This window comes from Eumetopias jubatus, unplaced genomic scaffold, assembly GCF_037043125.1.
Source record: "Eumetopias jubatus isolate StellerSeaLion01/CBP00866 unplaced genomic scaffold, mEumJub1_p1.0 scaffold_12, whole genome shotgun sequence".
NCBI lineage: Eukaryota > Metazoa > Chordata > Mammalia > Carnivora > Otariidae > Eumetopias > Eumetopias jubatus.
Window position 1 is genome coordinate 108,073,734 of NW_028274818.1, and position 21,586 is coordinate 108,095,319.

Below are 21,586 nucleotides of genomic sequence, written 5' to 3' on the forward strand. Positions count from 1 at the left end.
ACGCGAGAATTTCTCAGGAGGAACTAATTACTACAGCCCTCGCATGACTGGGAGCGATTCAGAGCGTGAGGCGAGGGCCTGCAAGCGCGCCTTCGTGGAGGTCGTGCCCGCCGTGTGCCCAGCCAGGCAGTGCCTGGGGTCACCGCACAGCAGCTCTGGGGGTGGACTCTGCGATTCCCACTGCGGGCATGAGAAACTCGAGGCCCGGCCCCATTGAGCCCCTTGCCCCTGGCTTGCCCAGGACTGGAAGAGGATCTGGTCTCGAGGCAGCCTCTCTGCTTCACCGAAGACCGAGGTAATGCCAACTGTCCATGGGGGAAGGCTCCTAGGGGATTTAAGGGGCCCTAATGCCCCGGGTGCACAGCCCGCTGCCACCGCTCAGGCCTCCCTGCCTCCCTCCATCGATGCGGTCTGTGTGGACGGTCTCCTGTGCTGAGCTCTGTACCACACAGACTCCGCACAGGCTTCTAAGCAGACCAGCTCTGGTCTTCCTCGGGTCCCTGGCTGTCCTTGCCATTACTTCCGAAGGAGCGGATGAGGAGACCCCCCACTCCTGTCCCGCTGACAGCGGCTCTGTTTTGGGTGAGGCTCGGCCCACGTCCATCGCCCAGACCAGGAGAGCAGGAGCGGCTCTGGACTCGGCCTGCTTCCTCAGCTACCAGCGGGCAAACCCTCACCGCCTCCAAGGCGGTCCTCTGTCCCCCCTCCTGGGCCTGTAAACTCGTGGGTTTCAAACTGAGCCCCGTGGAACCCTGGAGGCTCTGAGGGGTCCTCTAGGAGACCAGGGGGTTCCCATATCCCCAAACCCCCATCTGGTTTGCAAGTGGGGTCTGGGTAATCCTTGGTCTAGAAGGATTCTGTGTTTTCAAAGACTGATAACCATCTCTGGACACAGGATCGGAAGAATCCTCCTCTGACTCTGTTTTCATACGCAGCCCCGGCCTAAGACAGGATTACAGTGGTTCTCTGTTGGCCGACACCTCAATGGATGCTCTTCCCTCAGGCCCTCCGCCACCCCAGCCTGCCCTGCCATGGCTGGTCTGCGACCACAGGCCTGTCTCCTGGCCTCCCTATGCCCCCGTTGCACAGCTGCAGAAGCTGTGCTGGGCAACCTTGCTTTGGCCCTGGCTGTCCTGGGGTGTTTCCAAAGTTCCACCCTTAACAATGGTCTTTGCTCCCGGTTTCTGGGAGAGCTATCCTTTATTAAGTTAAAACAAATAACTTCCCATCTGTGCCTAGCTTCCTAGGAGCTCTTTTATCTAATTCTGGTGACAACCACATGGTTTTCTCCTTTGGTTCCTGCCTCAACCACCTGAGGCCCACATTTGCATTAGCTTCTCCTTCGCAGATTGGAAGGCAGCCCAGGGTGGTTGCCAGGAGCATGCACTCTGGAGCGTGCCTACACGTTAACCCCTGTGTAACCTCGGGCACGTGGATGAGCCTCAGGCTCCTCACCCGGGCTGACCGGAGCACCAAGATCCTGAGGTGGTCGTGTGGCTCGTGTTCAGGAGAAGCACTTGGAAGAGACTCTGGCATACACGGTGTGCCCACTGAATCCTGCCTGTTCTTATCATCAGGACCCTCTGGCCGCAGCTCAAGTGGCTCCAGGAAGAGCCCGTGCCCAGCACGCTATCTCTAGGGCTGTCCATCCCCTCACCAACCCCACCATGATTTGTAAGTAACCATTTGCCTCCTTGACGACTGTCTGCCTTCCCCGTAGGGACAGGGACTGAGATGGCCTCCTTTACTGCTGTGCCCTGAGCACCAAGAACAAGGCCCAGTGCCCAGGAGGTGCTCGGTGAGTATCTGTGAAGGAAGGGAGGAAGGGAGGGAGGAGGGAAGGGGGGGGAAAGGAGGGAGGGAGGGAGGGGGGAAGGAATGGAGGAAGGGAGGGAAGGGGGAAGGGAGGGAGGGGGGAGGGGGGAAGGGAGAGAAGGAGGGAGGGACGGAGGGAGGAATGGAGGAAGGGGGAAGGGAGGGAAGGAGGGAAGGGAGGAAGGGGGGAAGGAATGGAGGAAGGGAGGGAAGGGGGAAGGGAGGGAGGGAGGAAGGGAGGGAGGGGGGAAGGGAGGGAGGGAGGGAGAGAAGGAGGGAGGGACAGAGGGAGGAATGGAGGAAGGGGGGGAAGGGAGAGAGGGGGTGGGACGCAGAGGGGTGAAGAGAGGACGCAGGTCACAATCAGCATGGTGTCTGGCACGTGTCGGCGCACCGGAAACGACCCTCGTGCTTGAATTTAGCGCTTACATTTGCTTAGCATGTTACATGTAGGACACGTGTCGCACGTGTCATCGAGCCCTTTGTGATTAGCACCTCCCTGTTCTCTAAGGCTTTGCTTTCGGGATCGGAGGCCAGAGCCAGCTCCTCCGTCCCACCTGGGCACACGGCAGGGTGAGGTGCACGCGTGTCAGACGGCCGGAGGAGTCCGCCCCCGTCTGAGGCCAAGGGGAGGGTGCGTGGCGAGCAGGAAGCCGAACTCCCAGCGTTAGGCCCGTTTCCCAGGCCCGCGTCGTTCACAGGACCGTTAGCTGTCTGGGGCGGGGGGCGCAGGGCACACGCGGGGCGCTGAGCTGCAGGAGCTCACCCTCACCTTGGGGTAGGAAGCCCCCCAGGAGGCTGTGCGGGGACCTCGGCCCGCGGCGTGTGTCTGCTGACAGGCGGAGGGGGCCTGGAGGGGACTGACCACGGCGTCTCCCAAGCCAAATCAGACTGTCTGCTGGCAAACATGGCCCCCTCCTCTCCAACGTGAAGTCCCCTACACAGAGTTCTCTGTATGATCTCAGGAGGCCCCGGGACAGAAAAGGCCACTAGAGATTTTCTCCTTTCTTCCAGATGGTTACACAAAGGGTGACGTTATTTTTAGCCACAAGCACATTCTAACTAAGCTACGTACCCAGTGCACCAGAGTGTGGTTTATGAAGCCATCTGGGCATGCTGGGCCATGCCCCTGACCCTTGGGGCCATGCCGAGGAGCGGTGGCGGGGGGGGGGGGTCCGGGTTCCGGAGCGGGTGGCGCCGGCCAGCAGCCGTGATCTCCTCCAAGGGGCTGAGAGCAGGGACTCCCGGGCCGTGTGGCGGCCGTTCCGAGGGAACCAGGAGTGCTGGCAGGAGTGAGCGGGACGGCTGTGGATGGCCTTCTCAGTTGGCGGCCGGGTTGCTGCCGTCCCTTACAGAGGCTAATCTCAGGCTCCCGGACTGAGGGGAGCGGCGGGGTGGTCGCTCCGTCTCCGTCTCTCACACGGGAGGAAGCCAGGCTTCGTGAGCTTACATGGCAGACCTGCCCCGGCCCCACGGCTCCCGATCGGCCGACGGGTTGCTGAGGGCCTGCTGTCTAGGTGAGGACACCCTGGCTCCTCGCGGCTGCAGACCCACATAGGTGGGCTGGGTGGTCTGCGGCTGCGAGGCTTTGAGCCACGGGCCCAGCGAACGGCAGAGCTGGGGACCGTGAGGGACTCCGGCTTCCCTCTGGAGGAGCATGCTCATGCCTGAGGCTGTCTCCCCCCGCAACTGCTCATCGGGCGAGCTCTGGCCTGCAGGCCTGCTGCGGACAAGGGACAGTGTGTGGACCAGCGCATGGAAGCTGCTGAAAGGGACACAGTGTCGGGTGACAGCAACAATGCGGTAACCACTGCAAAGAAGAGCCCGTGGGAGCTCTAACTCCCGGAGCCCCCAGACCAGGCCACAGAGGTGAGCACTGCCCAATGCCGTTCCAGTCTCCATCTCCTACCGTGCGGAGCGTAAGAAAAGACGGAACTGTAACTAGCTTCCTTGACGCTAACTCCCCCCGCTGCACGCATCGGAGTTACTGATGCCCTTCCCGCGGGGGGCCCGGCGGTGCCTCTGGCCCTGCTGGAAACAGCCCCTGTGCTCGGGGACCGTCTGCGCTCGGCTTTCAGACGCCGCTGGTGCTCCCGGGAGCGTGTGAGGGAGGCGGTCACTGTGCACGGAGTATCATTCGGGTGCCAGGCGGCTGGACCTGAGAGTGGATGAGCTGCCCTCCTTCTGGGACTGGAACCCGCTCTGAAGGCCTTCCCCCCAGGGGGCATTAGGTCTGGGAGCCACGAGGGAGATGTCGGGACATCCATGCCACCTGCTTGGGGCCGCCCATGGATGTGCCGTGAGGATGCCAACAACACGCAGCCATGCCTCCTGGGTGGGCTGTGTAGGGCGGCCACCACTGTCCCCTGCCTGGTGCCACCAGGCCCCACATGGCCCCAGACCGTGCAACAATCGGAAGGTGAGTGCTGGGGAGCCACCCAAGACCACACCCACAGCACATGGCCGGAAGTCGACCTGAAGCCTGGACAGTTGTGGCCTCAAAGTCTGCCTTCCCATAATGCCCCAGTGCTGACCGTACCCACATGTGCGTTACATGTCACCTCGAACCTGGGGGGGGTCTCCCATTCTCTCTAAACCTTGCTGTTGCCACACATTAGAGGCAGTGAAAGAGCCACATGCCAGCCCCACCCCGTCCCCCACAGCCTGGACTGTGCCTGGGGGGTGGGGGTGTCCGAGGATCAGCCTGCTGCAGGATCCCAGCACCCCCCCGCCCCCCAATGCCCGGCTGCTCCTTTCCCTGGGCTCAGGTTCAGCAGCGTGCAGGGGCTGAGCCTGGCGGCCTTGCAGAGGAGGAGGATCAGGACACTTGGGGGAGGTGCTGGGGCTGCAGGCGACCCGCTCTCTTCTGTAGAATGGGGACGATGACCTCCCCCCACTGGGCAATCCTCAGGGTTCAACGAGAAATGTGTGCGAGATTTCCCAGCATGGTGCCCAGAACAGGGGGCAATGAGTACGTGGTGTTCTGTCTGAGGTGAGAGGAACATGGGCCAGCCTGGGAAACAGGGTCTAGGCCTCTTCCACCCTCCCAGCGCAAGGTGCTGGCCAGGGTCCTGGCAGCCTTGGAGCCGGTGGGGCACACTCCTTCGTGGCCCCCACACAGCCTGATGTGGGCTTCACAGAAAGTGACCACAGTCAGGGCCAGAGAAGCAGGACAGGGAAGGTGCCAGGCCGGCTCCTGGGACAGGCCTGCCCACTGGACAGACCCAGGGGGCTTCTGCAGGGTGGTGTGAGCCTGCGCAGCCCAGGCCCCCCAGGTGGGGATGCAGGGCCTGAGGTTACTGTTGAGAATCCTCACCTAGATGGTTACATAGCCCTGGTTTCCCACCACAGAGGGGGGTGCCCTGGTCTCCAACTATAGACGGGGGTGCCCTGGTCCCCAACTATAGATGGGGATGCCCTGGTTCCCCACCATGGAGGGGGTGCCCTGGTCTCCCACTCTAGAGGGCGGTTCCCTGGTCCCTCACCATAGAGGGGGGTTCCCTGGTCCCTCACTGTAGAGGGGGTGACCTGTCCCTCACCGTAGAGGGGGGTGCCCTGGTCCCTCACTGTAGGGGGGTGGTGCTGTGGTCCCTCACCATAGAGGGGGGGTGCCCTGGTCCCTCACCATAGGGAGGGGTGCCCTGGTCCCTCACCATAGAGGGGGTTCCCTGGTCCCTTACTGTAGGGGGGTTACCTGTCCCTCACCATGGAGGGGGTTCCCTGGCCCCTCACCATAGGGGGGGTGCCCTGGTCCCTGACCCTAGGAGGGTGGTGCCCTGGTCCCTACCGTAGAGGGGGTGCCCTGGTCCCTCACCGTAGGAGGGTGGTGCCGTGGTCCCTCACCCCAGAGGGGGGTGCCCTGGTCCCTCACCATAGGGGAGGTGACCTGTCCCTCACTGTAGGGGGGTGGTGCCCTGGTCCCTACCGTAGAGGGGGTGCACTGGTCCCTCAAGGTAGAGGAGGGTGCCCTGGTCCCTCACCGTAGAGGGGGTGCCCTGGTCCCTACCATAGAGGAGGGTGTGCTGGTCCCTACCATAGGGGGGGTGCCCTGGTTCCTCACTGTAGAGGGGGGTGGGAACATGAGAAGGGGCCCAAATGAGGCTGTAGGTGCCAAGAGCTGAGCTGCGGTGATCGGCACCGCTCCCCTCCGCCTTTGCCTGGTGGTTCACTCAGTAACTGGATAAATGCTGGGTTCTCATGGCACAGTGGGGACGCCCCCCCATTTCCCTGATCAGCCATCACCCATGGGTGACAGCAGGTGGGGGAGCCATCTGCCTTGCTGACTAGCAGAGAGAGCACAAAGAGAAGGTGCGACTCTCAGCCCGTGACACCCCTTCTCCCCACCTCCCCCACCTCTCAGGGGATAGGGTGCCGTAGGGTGCGGGAACCCACAATTCCAGGCTTGCTGGCCCCGTCATCTGTGCCTCGTCCATCCCTGGGCCCTGGGTTGTGCATGCCACCTGCACAGGGCAGGCCCGGAAGGACAGAGCCGGGGCAGAGGCCGGAGCGGGCTCCAGCAGCGGGGAGTCCCGGTCCCTGGTACAGGGAGTGTGCACTCAGAGAAGAGACGTGACCTGTCCGGGCGCGTCTCTGGCCCACAGACTCCCTGCTGTGTTCCCCGGGCAGGGCCCACCTGGCTCTGGGTACCTTTCGACAGCACAGGCTGTGGCCTCATGGCTGACGGACGAGGAGTAGGTCTGCCACTCTCCCCCGGGCAGCTCTCGCACCTGCACGGTGAAGTAGCGGATGGGGGAGGCCCCGTCGCTGCCCGGAACCCACTGGAGCTGGAGACTGCGGGCGGTCACTTGGGCCTGCGGCACCAGGAGCTCTCTGGGGGGCGCTGGTCGCTCTGCAACCAAGAGAGAACAGACCAGGGCCGCGTGAGAAGATGTTTCTCCAGGAAGGCAGAGAACAGGGAGCTGATTCCCGGTCCCTCGGGCACCTGCGGCTGCCTGGCGGCCGATTCCGGACCTGCCCCCGCCCAGATCTGACTGGAGACCCCGGCTTTCTCTTGGTGTGGAGACAGACAGACAGGAGGGTGAGCCCACACGTGCTCCCCGACGACCACACGTCCGTTGGGCATCTCTGAGTGACAGCCCCCAGGCCCATGTGGGCTCTCCCTCCGGTCTCGGGCTCAGTGCATCTGTCATGCTGACTCCTTTCCCTGGAAGCCAACCCGAGCCTGAAACACAGACAGTGTCCCGCTCAGCTCCCGTGGGGGCTGTCAGTGCCGCTCTGTGCCCACAGCGCTGGAGCCTGGGCGTGCAGGGCGCAGGGGGCCAGGACCTGGCTCCTGAGCGTGGATCATTCCCGTTGTGTGTCTCCCCCCCCCCATCAACTGCAGCGGAGAAACTCCACAGAGGGAGGAATAATTGTTTGTGTATCGTGAAGATTATTGATCCTGTTAAGAATGTGTGGTGGGTAATAAAGCAGTGACCTGCGAAGATGGTGGGGGGAGCCCTTCCCCCCTCACTCCTCTGGGAGCACATGCTTGGCTGCCCGGTTCCTCCTCCCCAAAGCAATAGCCCTGCGTCCCCTCGCCAGCTGCAAGGACCACCCTCCTGGGCAAACTGGCAATGGGCAAACTCTGCTGGGGGTTCTGCGGGCCCTGGCGGAAATCCCCTAAGCTCTATGGGCCCCAGGCAGCTGGTGCAGGTGGTCGGGGTGCGGGCCAGGGTGTGCGCATGCATCCCCCCAGCCCCATCAGCAGGAGCCCCGCTGTGGACCTGGGTGCCTCCTGAAGGGCACTCGAGTTAATGCTTCCACTTGGATTTGAGTCACGTCAAACCATTAGCAAACCTGTGTCCTTCCCTGTGCCTGAGAAAGTGCTGGATTTCCCTGTGGGGCTGCATCAACTCTGAGGGAGAAGGCAAGAGCCTTTGGGAGAGGCTCTCAGGGCCCCGAGCAGGTCCTGGAAAAGGGGGAGCCTGTGGACCTGGGCAGGAGGGGGTTCTCCTGGTGTCTGTCCTCTGTCTAGGGGCCCCCCGTGCTGGGGGCCATAGGTTGGACAGTGCTGTGTGCCGATAGCCAGGGGCCCGAGTGTGCACAGCTATCTCTCCAACTGCTTCATGCTTTGGCATCTCCGGTAACTCCAAGGCTTCCATCCTCCAGTTAACAGCAGAGGTAACCGTTGGAGGAGGAGGAGGGGCTGTGCATTTGTCACCGTCCTTGGGGGACTGAGGCTCAGTGGCTGGGGTCGGGGGATTCCTAGAGGGCTGAAGGGTTTGGCCTTCCCCTGGAAGGTGTGGAGCCCCCAGAAGGTCCAAAGCCACGGACAGGTGACGCCAGTGTCCCCCCCCGTTGGCCATCGGAAGGGTCAGCCATGTGCCTGGGCTGAGCGGCCCTGTCCTGAGCAGCCACCGAGTGGCCGCTGGACCTTGTGGGGCATCAGCTTCCCTACCTGCTTGGCCTGCTTGTGTGGGAATTAGAGAGAGCAGTGGGCTGCAGTGCCTGGGACGTGGCCAGAGTGTGGCCAGAATGTGGCGAGGGCTCAGTGCACGTCAGCTTCCTTTGCCTTCTACCTTTTGCAGGTTTCGGATCGGCCCTGCGCATGGTTCTTCAAATACTCCGCCTCCCTTACACTGCCTGCTCTAGATCTAGATCACACAGGCCACAGGGACACTGGTTCAACCTCTGAGCACAGCCATGGCACCAGCTCTGCCCCCGGAGGTCTACGGACCGTGCTGGCCTTCGGTGCTTCCCAGGAGGCCACCACGTGGGCGCCAGGGCACAGAGAGGGGGAGGGCCTTGCCTAAAGTCCCACAGCTCCAGAGCCTGGTGCCTGGGGACTCCTAGATGGGAGTTGGACAGGTCATCTCTCCGAGCAGACCCGCCTTCCTGTCCTCCTCTTTGCTGAGACATCCGGGCCTGACCCTGACCTCTGCACCTAGAGTGGGGGTGGCCCTGGGGAGGGAGCCCGCTGAGGCAGATAGATGTCAGAGTGGGGCTGCAGGGCACGTCAGGGGCTCACTGAGATGGAAACCCACAGCAGATTTCTGGGGGAAGAGGTGGCCTGGGGGGCCTGTGGAGGGTGTCCACGTCACTGGCCCACAGCTGCGTCCCCAGCAAAGGACTGCATCTGTCTGGGCCCCCACTTCCTCTGTAGAACGAGGCACACAGCGCTTTGCTCGCCACGCTCTGGTGAGGATAAACCAAGACAGCGTATACTAGCCACCTCTCCAGTGCTTGGGCAGAAGCGGCGTCCACAAAGGCAGATCTCCCGAGGACTGCCCGGTAGCAAATGTGTTTACGGAGCGCCTGCTCAGCTGGGCACGTGGTGGTGAACCGGCGTGTCCGGTGAACCGGACGCCAAGTGCCTGGCTTCAGGGAGCTGTCCTTCAACGCGGTGACTCAGAGCCACCCTGGGCCGGTTACACAATGGCTCTGGGAGCAGAGAGGGACATTCCTGCCGGTCCGGTAAGTGCCAGGCTGTGCAGACGTGCGACGGCGCAGGGCCTGACCCGGGGAGCCGCGCGGCCAGCACGTCCGCGGCGCCCGTTCAGGCGCAGTCCTCCTCCCTGGAGCACCACGACAGTGGACTCGGCCCCGGGCCTTACCTCTCTTCTCAGTAGTGATGACGGTGGCCTCCAGAGGCTCCCCCCAGCCCTGCCTCGTCTTGGCCGATAGCCTGAAGATGTACGCGGACTCCGGGGCCAGCTCGGTGGCCGTGAACTGCCTCACCGTGGCGCCCACCTCCACCGTGGTGAACGTGTTAGGGCTGCTGCTGGCCAGGCGGTAGGCGATCTGGTACCCTGCGGGCAGGGCAGGAGGGCCACGCGTCAGTCATGTCACCCCCGCTCGGACCCCGCATTCCCGCCACCCCCCCACTTTGTTTCCCCGATGCCCTTCCTCCTGGGCCGGCATCTGAGAGGGGGCACAGCCGCGGTGATGGATGGAGCCTCTGAGCGCTGGGACCCATGACCCTCACTCCCCCTCATCCTGCCTGCCCCCAAGATGTGGAGACAGTTTCATCTTCCCCGTGGCTGCTGGAGCTGAGAGGACGTGGCTGGGAGGGCTCCCTGCTTTTTCTGTCCCTCTCACCCCTCCTGCCACCCGCCCTTCCCCTCACAGGGCCAAGGGCAGGGCGTCCTTCTAGGATGTTCCTCCAAGTGCGCCCTTCTCCTGTGGCTACACGTCCTTCCTCTCGGTCATCCTCCCCGTCGGCCTGCAGATCCCAGCCTTGGGAGTGGGAGCAAGTGCCGATGGGTCCGTTCCCTGCTGGCCGCCCCTCCCCTGCGCCCAGACCCCAGGCAACGCCAGTGTGGCCCCCGAGCTGGGGGCTCCCCTGCACATGATCCCCCTCCTGCTGAGGAAGCGGCGGGGTGCGCGTCATCATCAGCTCTGGGGGGCTTCCGCGCTCTGAACGGCTCTCGAAGTTCCTTGATTATCAAGGGATTATGGTTGATCAGACGTTATTAATGACCGAGCCTCCCAAGCAGGCTGCGCCAAGACCCCCTTCGCCTGTTTCTGAAGAGGCAGTACCAACTGTCAGGCCCAGCCCGGGCCCCAGCACACGCGGCCTCCTCAGGGGCGTGGACAGCTGTGCTCCTGAACTGATTAAAGCCAGAGCCGGTGGCCCCCCCAAACATGGATGAGAACCAACCTGCTCCGGGCAAACAAGGAGCTCCCGGGGCGGGGTGGGGGGTGGGCAGCAGAGCCGAACTCTGTCCTCCACCAGCTCGGCCTCCACTGGCCTCCTGGGGGTGGGATGGCCGCCCAGCAACAAGGCCTCAGGAACTCCACGCCGCCCGCCTGCCTCACTGGGCGAGATGCCCCCACTCCTTTGTTGTCCTTTCCACACCTTTTTCGGCTCCATTGGTGACCGAGCTTACGCGCATCTTCCCAGGTCCTGCACTTCGTCATCTGTCCAACCACACGAGGAGCCTCTCCGGTCGGCTGTATGTGAGGCCGGGGGGGATGGTTCCGTGCGCTCAGCATCAAGCCCCTGACCATGGCTGGTCACCGCCATCACCCCACAGACTGGGGGTGTGGCACGCCCTGCCCAGTCCACAACGATGGCTACTCACGGGTCTGTTGTCTGCTGGACTCTGAGTGGTTCCTTCTCTTCACCACGATGACCAGCTGTCCCCAGGCTACCAGGGGTGGCCCAGCTGGCCTCCAGCCTCTGGCTGGGGTCTCCTGCTAGACGCCTGTCCTTCCCCGTTCAGGGACCGACGACGGGCAGCCCGGAGAAAGCGGGCCGAGCTTCTCTGTACTCTCCCTCCCACCTTTCTTTCCCTCGCCCTGTTGTGGGTGGGGCGCCTGGAGTTTGGGTGCCAAGGGAAACTGGTGCCGAGCCTTCGGAGACTCCTGGGCACGTCGCCGCCTGAGGGTGAGGACACTGTGGTCACTGTAGCCACCGCAAGGGGCTCTCCTGCTGACCTCCTGGCTCCCTGAGCCTTTACAATGGCCACGACAGGAAGCCTACGTATCCTCACGTGGCCATGAAGCCGTACAGCTTAGAGAGGGTAAGTGGTCTGCCTGAGGTCACACAGAAAGTAACCAGCAGAGCCAGGCCAGGAGCCCTGAGTCTGTCTCACTTTCTACTGAGTCATACTGTTCCTGTGAAAAGAGAACATCCGCCCCAATCTTCCAGCACAGGGAGAGACCCCTTGCCAAATCCTGGCTACTGGAGACGGCGCAGCCCAAGTGCCTGCAGCACGAGCATATTTCCAAAGGACAACAGCATGCGGGGCGTGACCAGCACGTGCTTTGGAAGCACACCTGCCTGGGTTGCGATCCAGGCTCTGGGAATTCTCTGCTGCGTGACTGTGACCCAGCAACATGCCCCCTCTGGGTCTCTGTTAGGGAGTGCGAGGGGGCGGTGCAGCAGGGAGTGGCTCGTGGGGAGGGTGCTGGGCGCCGCGGGAGGGGAGGGGAGGTGCGCAGGGCCGCCAAGCGCCCACACACACTCACTCTGGGTTGTAACGTGATTACAGAAGAAGGACCATAGGCAGTTCTCCACCCTCTGAGGCTGCAGGACACAGCGTCCCCACCAGTCCCTCCACCTGCCGCTCTGGACATCCTTTGTCACGCAGCCTCCAAGGAGTTTCATCCTCAGCACCTCTGGCCCTCACCCAGGTGCCTGCTGAGTCTGGCAGCTCTGGGGAAGGGTGCTGAGAGCCAGGCAGCGGGAGCCCAGGAACAGGACCCAGACAGACATGGGTCAGGCTCCCGCTCGGTCCCTTCAGAGCTGGGGATGGGACCTAGACGTGGAAGGGACACCCCGGGCCCGCCAGGCTGGTCCCGTTTGCTGTGCACTGCGCGCTCTGCACTGAGCTGGGCACAGAGCCAACATCGAGTGCGGCCCCTCCACACGTGTCACCCGACAGCGCTGTGTCCTGGGGCAGGGACTGCGCTTTTAGGGTCCGTGTCTCTGGCCGGCTGCCTTCTGGCTGAAACAGGGTCTCTTGTCCTGAAATTCACATTCATCTTGGAAAACTCCTAGCCTTAAGCTGCCTTTTTTTTTTTTTTTAAATGAAGGCATTAAAATGTTCTATTACAATGTTTTGTCATTACTCTGTGAATTGTTTTATACTCACATGGCTCACAAATAACACGAGAATGTAAGGAACTAGTTTAAAGAAGTCTCCTCCCACCCAGGCCCCGGCTTCTTGGGTGTCTTTCTGGGAAGCATTGGAGAGCACGGGGCCGCTAAGGCAACCACGAAGACACGCTTGTCCTTGCCTGCATGTGCACGCAGTGTGCACGCATCCTGCCCCGCACTGGGTTCTCCTTGGTAGCACCTCTCGGTCGGTATTCGCTCTGTCATGTGTCTGGTCCTTCCCAAGTCTCACCATCTGTTTGTGGCCCTTCTCATACTCATGCCTGAGAGTCACGACGTCCTTGCCCCTGATGGTCATGATTTCCACCAGGTGCTCAAGCCCTAATTATTCCTATAGCACCCACAGCCCCGGCCCTGGGAATGGGGGTGAAGTCAGCATACTTCCTCCTCTGCCTCGTCGGTCACACATGGTTGATTGCTCAGAGTATTGCTGTTATTTCTCTTCTGGTTTGTGTCTTTGACACCCCCCCGCAGCCATGAAAGTTCTGTCAAAAGATGCTCTTAAAGCACCTCTACCCTCAGGATTACGCCCCTCCGGCTGTGTTGAGTCATGTTATTATTTTTATGTTGTCAAGATTTGCAGCGGGATTGCGGGGGACTAGTGATGCCCATTCAGCAAATTTAAAGTGGCGCACGGTCTAGATCAAAGCTTGGGTGGAAGCCATCTGCTGTCCCAAGGCGGTGTTGCCCGCATGGGGATGCACTCCATATACAGAGGCTGAAGCGAGCCTCATGTAGGACCGGGGTCAGCCAGGGGCCTTGGTGGCAACCCTTTCCTCCCCCCGACCGTGGGGAGGGGGGTCAGTCTGTGCCCAGAATAAAAAGCAACAGACCAATGCCATTAACATATGCATATCCCTAAAGTAGAGAAAGAAGATAAGGAAGGATATTTTGTAAAGACAAACTGACAGAGCACAGAGACCACACTGACAGACATAGACATTACCCACAAGAACAGGAGCAAACAACATTTTTAAAACCTCAAGAATGAGGTGTGACCCAGTGTCAGTGAGTTCAGCCATCTGAATATCGCTCCTGGTGATGAAGAGATACCAACCCTCCTCAAAGAAAGAGTCTGACTTTGCACCAGAAGAGGGCTGATGTATGTAGGCCTGGGGCTTGGGCCCTGGCTACGTGCACACGGGATTTCTGGGTAGGAGGAGCTAAACAGGTTTTATCTTCACGGTGTGAGAACACATGCCTATAGCTGAGAGAGAAAGGAGATGCAGGAGCCACCTGCCGGCACACGCTCCCCCAGCATCCGGAGCGGGCGGACACCTGGCCATGCGTGTACACATCTTAGGAGACGTCCCAGCGCCCCTGGAGCCCAAGACTGCATCCTGCAGGCCCCTCCTCCGTACTCAACACTTCGGCTGCCGGGAGGCCCTAAGCCAGGCTTCAACCCCAATCCCAAGGCGACTCTCAGCTTCTCTTTTCCAGCCACTGAAGCAGAGTAGCTTAGGCCACCCCCAAATATGCCATTTTCACATATTGATTATTTTGGATTAAAATTACTTAAGCAGCGGCCAGTGCCAGAGGGACACTCTGACCCTCCTCTGTCCCCTTGGAAGCAGGAAATCAGTCCCCCTTGCTGCATCAGGAGGGAGAGAGGCAGCCTTGTAGCCAACCATGGGCAGTAACCCTGTTACTTCCCTAGTTTACCGCCCCAAGCCAAACCCCTCGTCTTGCCAATTCGTCATCAATTTACTGTTTCTTTGACTCAAAGGCATTAAAAACAGCCTGCGTTGGTCACTTTTGAGCCTCCGATCTTTGGGGCTCCTGTACATATAAAATTAAATTTGTTTTCCTCCTGTTCATCTGTCTTATGTGAACTTAATTCTTGGACCAGCCGTAGAACCCAGGAGGGAAAAGGGAGACGCTCTCACCCCCACACTATGAATCAAGAAAATGACTTGCCCCCACCTATTAGAGCCTCTGCATTTCACGCACAGGGCATGTGTCCGTTTTACCCCTAGGGCCAGGAAGGGGGCACAGTGAGCAGGGGACAGAGCTGCGCCTTCAGTGTGGGAGCCCTATTCTGCCCAGGAGGACCTGCTGCTTCCCCAGCTCCTTCTTGCTCTAAAACGGGAGAATTCTGATGATCTGAAGAAAAGAGAGACAAATGGAAAATAACCTGGTCGCTCTACAGGACATTTGCAAGGTGACTAAGGGACTGGGAGAGACCGCAAGGCATTTGGGAACGGGGGGTGGGGGGGACGCATCCGAGCGCTAGGGGGTCGACGCTAGCACAGCAGAGAGGCAGGAACGCCGAGGCCAGGGTTCCTCTGGAGAGGATGAGTTGTTTCGGAGAGTGGACAGAAAAACGGGAGTTGTCTGGAAGAGGCTTGGGGCACCTGCATCAGGAATAAGGTCCAGGCAGTGGGTTCCAGGCCCCTGCAGCAGGGGCTGGAGTCAGGCTCCCGCTAGGTGTGGGATGTGCACGACAACCTGCGAGGGGCAGCCCCCCACCGGACCCTGCCCAGCCAATGCCAGAGCCCTCGGCCGTTAGAGCCCAGAGCACCAAGGAGGGGTAGAGCCTACGCCAGGATGGGAGGTGGCCCGAGGCTCCAGGGCCTCTGAATGTCACATCCCACGGGCCGCCGTGGGCCACCACTGGCCACGCTGGCCAGGAGAGGAGGATGGAGCCAGCTACTCAGGGCAGGTGCTAGAGATGCTGGGGGGCAGGTGCTGGGGGGGGGAGTCTCTGCCCACACAGGATACTTTCTGTTCTATGGATGTTGCTGCCTGAGCCCTGAGGGGCGCAGTCGACTCCAAGACAGCCCAGAGCAAAGAGTTTTCTCGGGAGGTGAGCCCAGGAGACAGAGGAAGCTGGTAGACGGTGCGAGTAAGGAGCTGCCCTGCTGGGCCAAGGCTCTGCCCACTGGGGTGGTGGGGGTGGCAGGGGCTGCGGTGGCGTCCCCCCAGCCCCCAGCAGTTATGGGAGCCTGGCCCCAGGGCAGAGAGTGCCCTCCTGCACGGCACACTGCCGGCCCCTCGGACGCTGTGGGCCGGGCCGTGGGGGGCAGTGCCGGGGCCCCACGGGCTGACCGCGCACACAGCACCTGCCACCATCCTGAGGTCACTGTTCCTATCTTAGGAACGGCTCTTGGTCATCATTTTCCTATGCATATGAACTTGAAACAAAACTGATTTTACTCCAAGTGCAGGCTTTTCATTCGTGTCTTCTTACTACATCTCAGAAGCGTCCTTCTTGTCCTTCAGAAATGTGAGTTTTGATCGGCTGTAATATTGCATGCATAGACCTGCCCCTCGAGGCGCCACCAGCACTGAGCAGGAAGGGGGCTGTTTGCAGCGGGATTGTCCCGGGCTCCTCCGCCCCCGCAGCACGGAGACCACGAGGCCCGCTTCCTAAAGCCACGGCGCCGACTCTGAAGCCACACACGGAACAGCAACGCACGGCGTCGTGCGTGCGCAACTGTGGGAAACCTGGCTTATCATCTCTGCCTCTGCTCTAGCTCCCACACGAGCCACTGGGAGAAAGTCCCTCAGCCCGTGGGTATGTTCGTGCCTTCCTCTTATCCGCCCTAAACTCAGGGTGATCTCCTCCAGTCCCCGTTCTGTGGTCCGGTGAATGGAAAGACGGCCACCTCAAATGTCCTTACAACGCCCTAGCCTCAACGGGCAGGAGAGGAGAGCCTTTTCTTGTGCACAAATGGCAAAAGGAAGTAGCTGAGTACCCATTCTTGCATTTGTAGGGAATAACGGGAGATAGTGTTGAGGGAAAAGAGCATTTTGGTGGAAAAGGCTAGTTATGTAATTACAGCTCGAGCGTGATCAGAAACATTAGCATGCTGGATGTCAGAGGTGCAAGGGCAGAAGGCTGCGCTGGGTGTTAGGAAAGAATGGGCAAGTCGAATCAATAGTAGGAGGAAAACACAGCCCAAGTGAAGTTTGATTTGTAAGCTTATGGGTGAATTATGATAATACAGGCAGGCATTCGGGGGGCAAGGCCAAGTATGAGCCGCATTGATCCAGGGTGAAGACTGAAACTACGCAGTCTCTGAACACGCCCAGAAGATGGAAAAAAACAACGGGCATCTAGAAAATGAGAATTGGGGAAGGGCGTGTATTTCAAGCCTGACACCACTTCTAGAATCTTTAGCTGTGTGAGATCCAGGAGGAGGTTCTAAGATGCTGCTGTTGGTGGGAGCCTCCTGGCGGGGGGTGATTCCTGGGGGGTGGTGGGTCTCAGCTGCCTCGCTCAGATGGGGTGACTGTAGACTGGCACTCAGAGCCCTCTGGGGGAGCTGCGTCTGGTGCATTGGGTGGTTGCAGGCCTCTTGCAGGCTGTGTGCTTCCCGTACAAGCGAAAGGCACCCATCTGAGAATCGCCTGTTCGGTGATACATCCCTAGGGCCTGATGCTCAGGGGCCCGAAGCCAAAGCCTCCAGTGGGGCATGGTGCTGTTGACCCCCTTGGTAGCCCCTGTGGGTAGATGTGAGTAGTGAAGTCCCTGTCAGCACCCACAACTTGTTCCAGAGAGCCCACGGCAGCAGAATGGCCCTGGAGGAGCCCAGCCCAGGCACGATGTGGCTTGTTGGTCTTACAGCTTATCTGTGTGAGGGTGGCGGCAGACAAATGCAACAGTGGATCAAAACTCTGTAATTGCAAACAGGGATTATATTCACTCGCACTCCCAATTCTCAGCAGAGTCTTTGCACACACTTCTGTAATAAGCTAAGGGTAAATGTTAGGCCCTCGGTAGGCAGTTGGAAGTGGGGGGAGGCTCTGGTGTGTGTGGCTGGGCAGCCCCGCGTGGGTTTAAGGAGCACATGCATCATGTTAGCTTGGTAGCATTTAAGGGAGTGCAGAGTCGTCATCGAGGGAGGGAGGGTGACCGTGCTCAGGTGGCTCCTGCCGCATCCCCCAAAGGCAGGCGCTAAATGCTAAAAGCTCTCCACAGTAAAATATTTACGCAAGTAAGCAAGTGCTTTTCCCCCGTGGGCGCCTGGTGGTGTTTCGTGCTGTTAATCTTTTTTCGAAATGCAATAACATGTTTTGATATAGATTATAAAGCACGGGCTGCAGAGGTGTTTATAAACTCAGAAGGCCGCGCTGCCCAAGTGGGAGCATTGATTCAAGGTCTCTGGGTGGGAAGCCAGTCTTGCAAAAAAGATGTCTCCCTTTCTCTCCCACGAACACCGGCCTGAATCTTTAGAAACTGTTTTCTCATCCTTCCTACAGCATCTGCAATTTGGTGTGCTAGCTGCAATAATACCCAGGTGACAGGTTACCCAGACATTTGCTACCATTATAACTAAAGGCCATTACAACAAAAGATGCTCAGATGTGGTGTTTTTCTGCATTACAGGTAGACATAGCACTGTTTTACTTTCCGTCTGCTTTGCCGCGGTTGGAATGCTCGAAGTATTTAAATACTGCCCTCTCCTTACTTGGATTTTTGTGATTTTTAGTGACCCCTCCCACCCCCAGGAACTACAGATCAAAACCCAAATTTGAAACTCAGTTTCCCTTAGGAGCATCTTATAACCTGGCTCCAACCTGCCTTTCCTGGTTCTTCTCCCTGTCTTGTCCATGTGAAACCGCTGCTGGGGAGCACCAGCTAGATGCTGGCACCAGGCAAAGACTTGGGCGTCAAGAAAAAAATCTCTGGTCCAGGAGACACGATAAAATACGAAACAGCCATGCATTTGAGCAAACATTCGTTGAGTGCTTACCACGTGGTGGGTGTTGTGCTAAGGTCCTCATGCACAACTCAGTCAACACTATGAGGGAGTATGAGTGTTATTCCCATTTGAGGAATAGGGAAACTGAGGCACAGAAAGGCTCAGTGACATGCCTAAATTCACCAGGCTGGGCTGCTGAGTCTGCAAGCTTGCCCACGCTGCCTTCAGACTGTCCGGAGTGTGGTGCTTAAAACTCAGGGGAGAGTAGAGCAGGCAGGCAGGGATTCATGAGTTTATCCTGCAACCTATGGCCGTGGGGATGTGGGGGAGGGTGAATCACGCCGCCTGGGGGCATGAAGTCGGGAAACCTCCTGAGAACAGCGGGCTGAGTCAGATCCTGAGATCAGGTGGCTGTTCAGCCTTTCCTCTTGCTGTGTCTCGCCCTCTGCAGCCCAAAGAGGCAGAGCCTGTTGACCCTCCTGTGTGCCCCAGTCCTGCCACCGTGTCCCGAGTGGTGCCCAGGGAGTGATGCGGCTGCAAGTCCAGAGTGGGAAGAGAGGCCACCACTCAGAGTGAGGACGGGAGGGATTCACAGCGACCCTGAGAGGGGCCAGGTGCACGCTGACCCCGGCCTACAGGGCCAGTGTGCAGGGAACAGCCCCTGCTTCCCCATCGTGGAAACAGCAGGAGATGGGAAGACACACAAGTTTCAAGTCTACGTGAAAGTCCTTGTGACCAAAAATAAAAGGGGAACTTTTGCAACATCTATGACAGTGAATATTGTTAATGATCATGTCGGGTGGTTTTTCCTGGGCTAAGTTGTCCGGACCCCGTGTCACGGCACTAACACCAGCAGAGCCAGGCCTCCAACTCAGACTCGGATTTTGGGCTCAGGTCTCTCAGCCACTTGGTACTTGGATGCCGCCAACGTGTAAGGCATGTGAAAGCCCGTAAGGAAGGGGTGAGTCCCCAAGAGAAAAATGGCCAAAGGACGTGTTACGGGCTGAACTGCATCCCCCAAGTTGCCATGTTCAGTCCTAGCCCTGAGCACCTCCAGTGTGACTGTATTTGGGGAGAGGGTCTTTACAGAGGGGTTAAGGTAAAATGAAGTTCTGGGGGGGGGGGCCCTGGTCCAGTGGGACTGGTGCCCGTACAAAAGGAGATCAGGACAGAGATATGCACAGAGGGACGACCAGGTAAGGGAGGGCATGGGGAGGCCAAGGAGAGAGGCCACTGGACATACCAGCCCTGCCCATACCTAGATCTCACACCTCCAGCCTCTGGAGTTGACAGAAAATAGATTCCTATTGTTTAGGCCACGTGCTGTGTGGTTCTCTATGGCAGCCCCAGCAAACTAGTACAGAACATCAACTGGAAATTCCCAAGAGGAAAAAATAAATTATGGCTAGTAAACTTTGAAAATGTCCCCTTCATATAAATATTCTATTTTATGTATCAAACTGGCCAAGATTTAAAAAAAAAAACCATTAATGTCGATGCTGGTGACGGTGGGGTGACATGGGTATTGCTATCAGGAGAGCTGACTGACACAGCGTTCCTGGAGGGAGAGTGTGACAAGTAGGTGAAGAACTCTGGAAATGTTCTAGCACCTTCTCCCAGTTATTCTGCTTCCAGGCCTGCATCCTGAGAAGATCATCAGAAACGCTGTGAAGATTCACCTCTAAGGACATCAGTCACATCGTTATTTCTGACTGTACAATTTGGGAGATCATCTATATTTTTAAAAATTTTCAATTATAATGTATTTGCATTTAAACATTACATTATTGGGATGAACCTGTTCGTACCTTGGGTGTCCAAACAGTACTGAAGTATACAGAGAGAGTTTGCTTTCAGCAATGCGATAAACCAGATGTCCTGAAAAACCTTCTTGTTAAGACATCCAAAACTAATTAATATGGTATCAAGAAAAGAAAACCTAAGTGCACGGTTGAATCAGCAGGCAAGAAGGAGAAATGATAGAGATTGAAAAGGAAATAGGAACAATGAGTTGAGATGAAGCCCAGGGCAGCCCAGGGATGGGAGCAGCCGACAGACCTGCAAGGCTGGGCATGCTCATCTGGCATTGGGGAACCCTTCCGCACACGCACCAGGATGCTGGAAACGCTGCAAACGTCCTGGTCGGGTGTGTGCAAAAACGGACAGTGAGGGTGTGTACGTAGGAAAGATTCATGACGTGGGAAGAGAAGAGCCAACTCGCAGAAAAACACGCGACAAGAGTTTGTATGAAATCTAAAAACATGCAGCACTAATACTAGATTTTTAGGCTTAAATTTAACTCTAGGAAAGTCATACAGAAAACTGAAGGAGAGATAAACACAAAATCCCTTGGGGGGCCTGGTGGGCTGTCCATCCTAGACGGGTCGGCAGGGACACGCGCGGGTCACCACTGCTAAACATACATGCAGTATGACAAAGAGGCTCCCTTTTAAGTAGGAAATATTTTATAATTAAAATATTAGAAAAATGATTAGAAGAAAAAATATTAACATTATCTTTGGGCGGTAGAATTGTGGGTGATTCTCATTTTCTTCTTTTTGTTTGAATTTTCTGTTTTTTAAATTTATAGTGAATGTGTTATTTTTATCTTATGATTGTCCTTCTTGATTATAAATCTTTCAAACATACAGAAAATACTGGGAATAATATAGATGGAACACCCAAGTATTCATCGCACCAACTGAACAAATCTTGAGATTTTGCCAAATTTGACTGTTTTTGTTTTTTTCATATAAGAGAAAAGATGAAGCAGAAAAAGTTGAGGCCGTCCTGTGGCCCCACCGGATCCTCTTCTTCAGAGGCAACTCGGGGTGTCTTCCTGTCCGTGAGTGCACACTTTCACATGTGGACCGTAAATGATAATAATAACGCTCATAAAGGTTTAAATGTACAGAAACATTCTCACGCTGTGTGTATTCTCCTGCAACTTGTTTTTCCCCGGAATGGATGCTTGTAAGATTTCCTCATGTTGACTCGTGTAGATCTTGGTCATTCCTTTAACTGCTGTCATGTTTTCTGCTGCATGAAGAGCCCACAATACACCTTTCTGGCACCTGATGGATGGACACTCGGGTGTCCTGTTATCAAACGCCATGTGGCAGGAGCATCCCGTGTGTGTCCCCTTGGGTAGAGGTGTGAGAACTCCAGGCTTAAGACCCGACGGGAAGGTCCTCTGGGATGCAGAGGACAGACGTGCTCCCCTCGCCCAGACATTCCAGATCATTCTCCAGGAGCCTATGTGTGTGTGTTTGCCCACGTCCCCATCTCTCCTGGGTAGTATCTGACTTTCTAGGGCTCCAAAGCTGAATGATGTAAATGCTAACCCATCGTGGTCTGAATTCTCTGTTGACGGTGGTTTTTCAATCAGACGTACAAATGTTAGAGATGGCCCTCAAAGTGAGTGATGAGATTTTACCTTTGGACAGTGAGACTCGTGTGATGACAGTGGGCACAACCAGGCAGGGACGGCCGTGGAGGAAGCTTGCAGGCGGAGGTGACATCAAATGTGACTTTAGAAGCACAGAAGGGGCAAAGGACC

At 58.0% G+C, this 21,586-nt stretch overlaps 1 protein-coding gene across 1 annotated transcript in view; it reads right to left on the bottom strand.

The window, feature by feature from the left end:
• Nucleotides 1–21,586, bottom strand: part of SDK1 (sidekick cell adhesion molecule 1) — an 876,702-nt gene that overhangs the window by 75,684 nt on the left and 779,432 nt on the right. The window contains exons 29-30 of the mRNA XM_088017186.1: nucleotides 9,372–9,566; nucleotides 6,463–6,664 (exon numbers count right to left, since the gene is read on the bottom strand). Coding sequence (XP_087873312.1) covers nucleotides 6,463–6,664; nucleotides 9,372–9,566 — 397 coding nt within the window. The remainder of the gene's footprint in view (nucleotides 1–6,462; nucleotides 6,665–9,371; nucleotides 9,567–21,586) is intronic.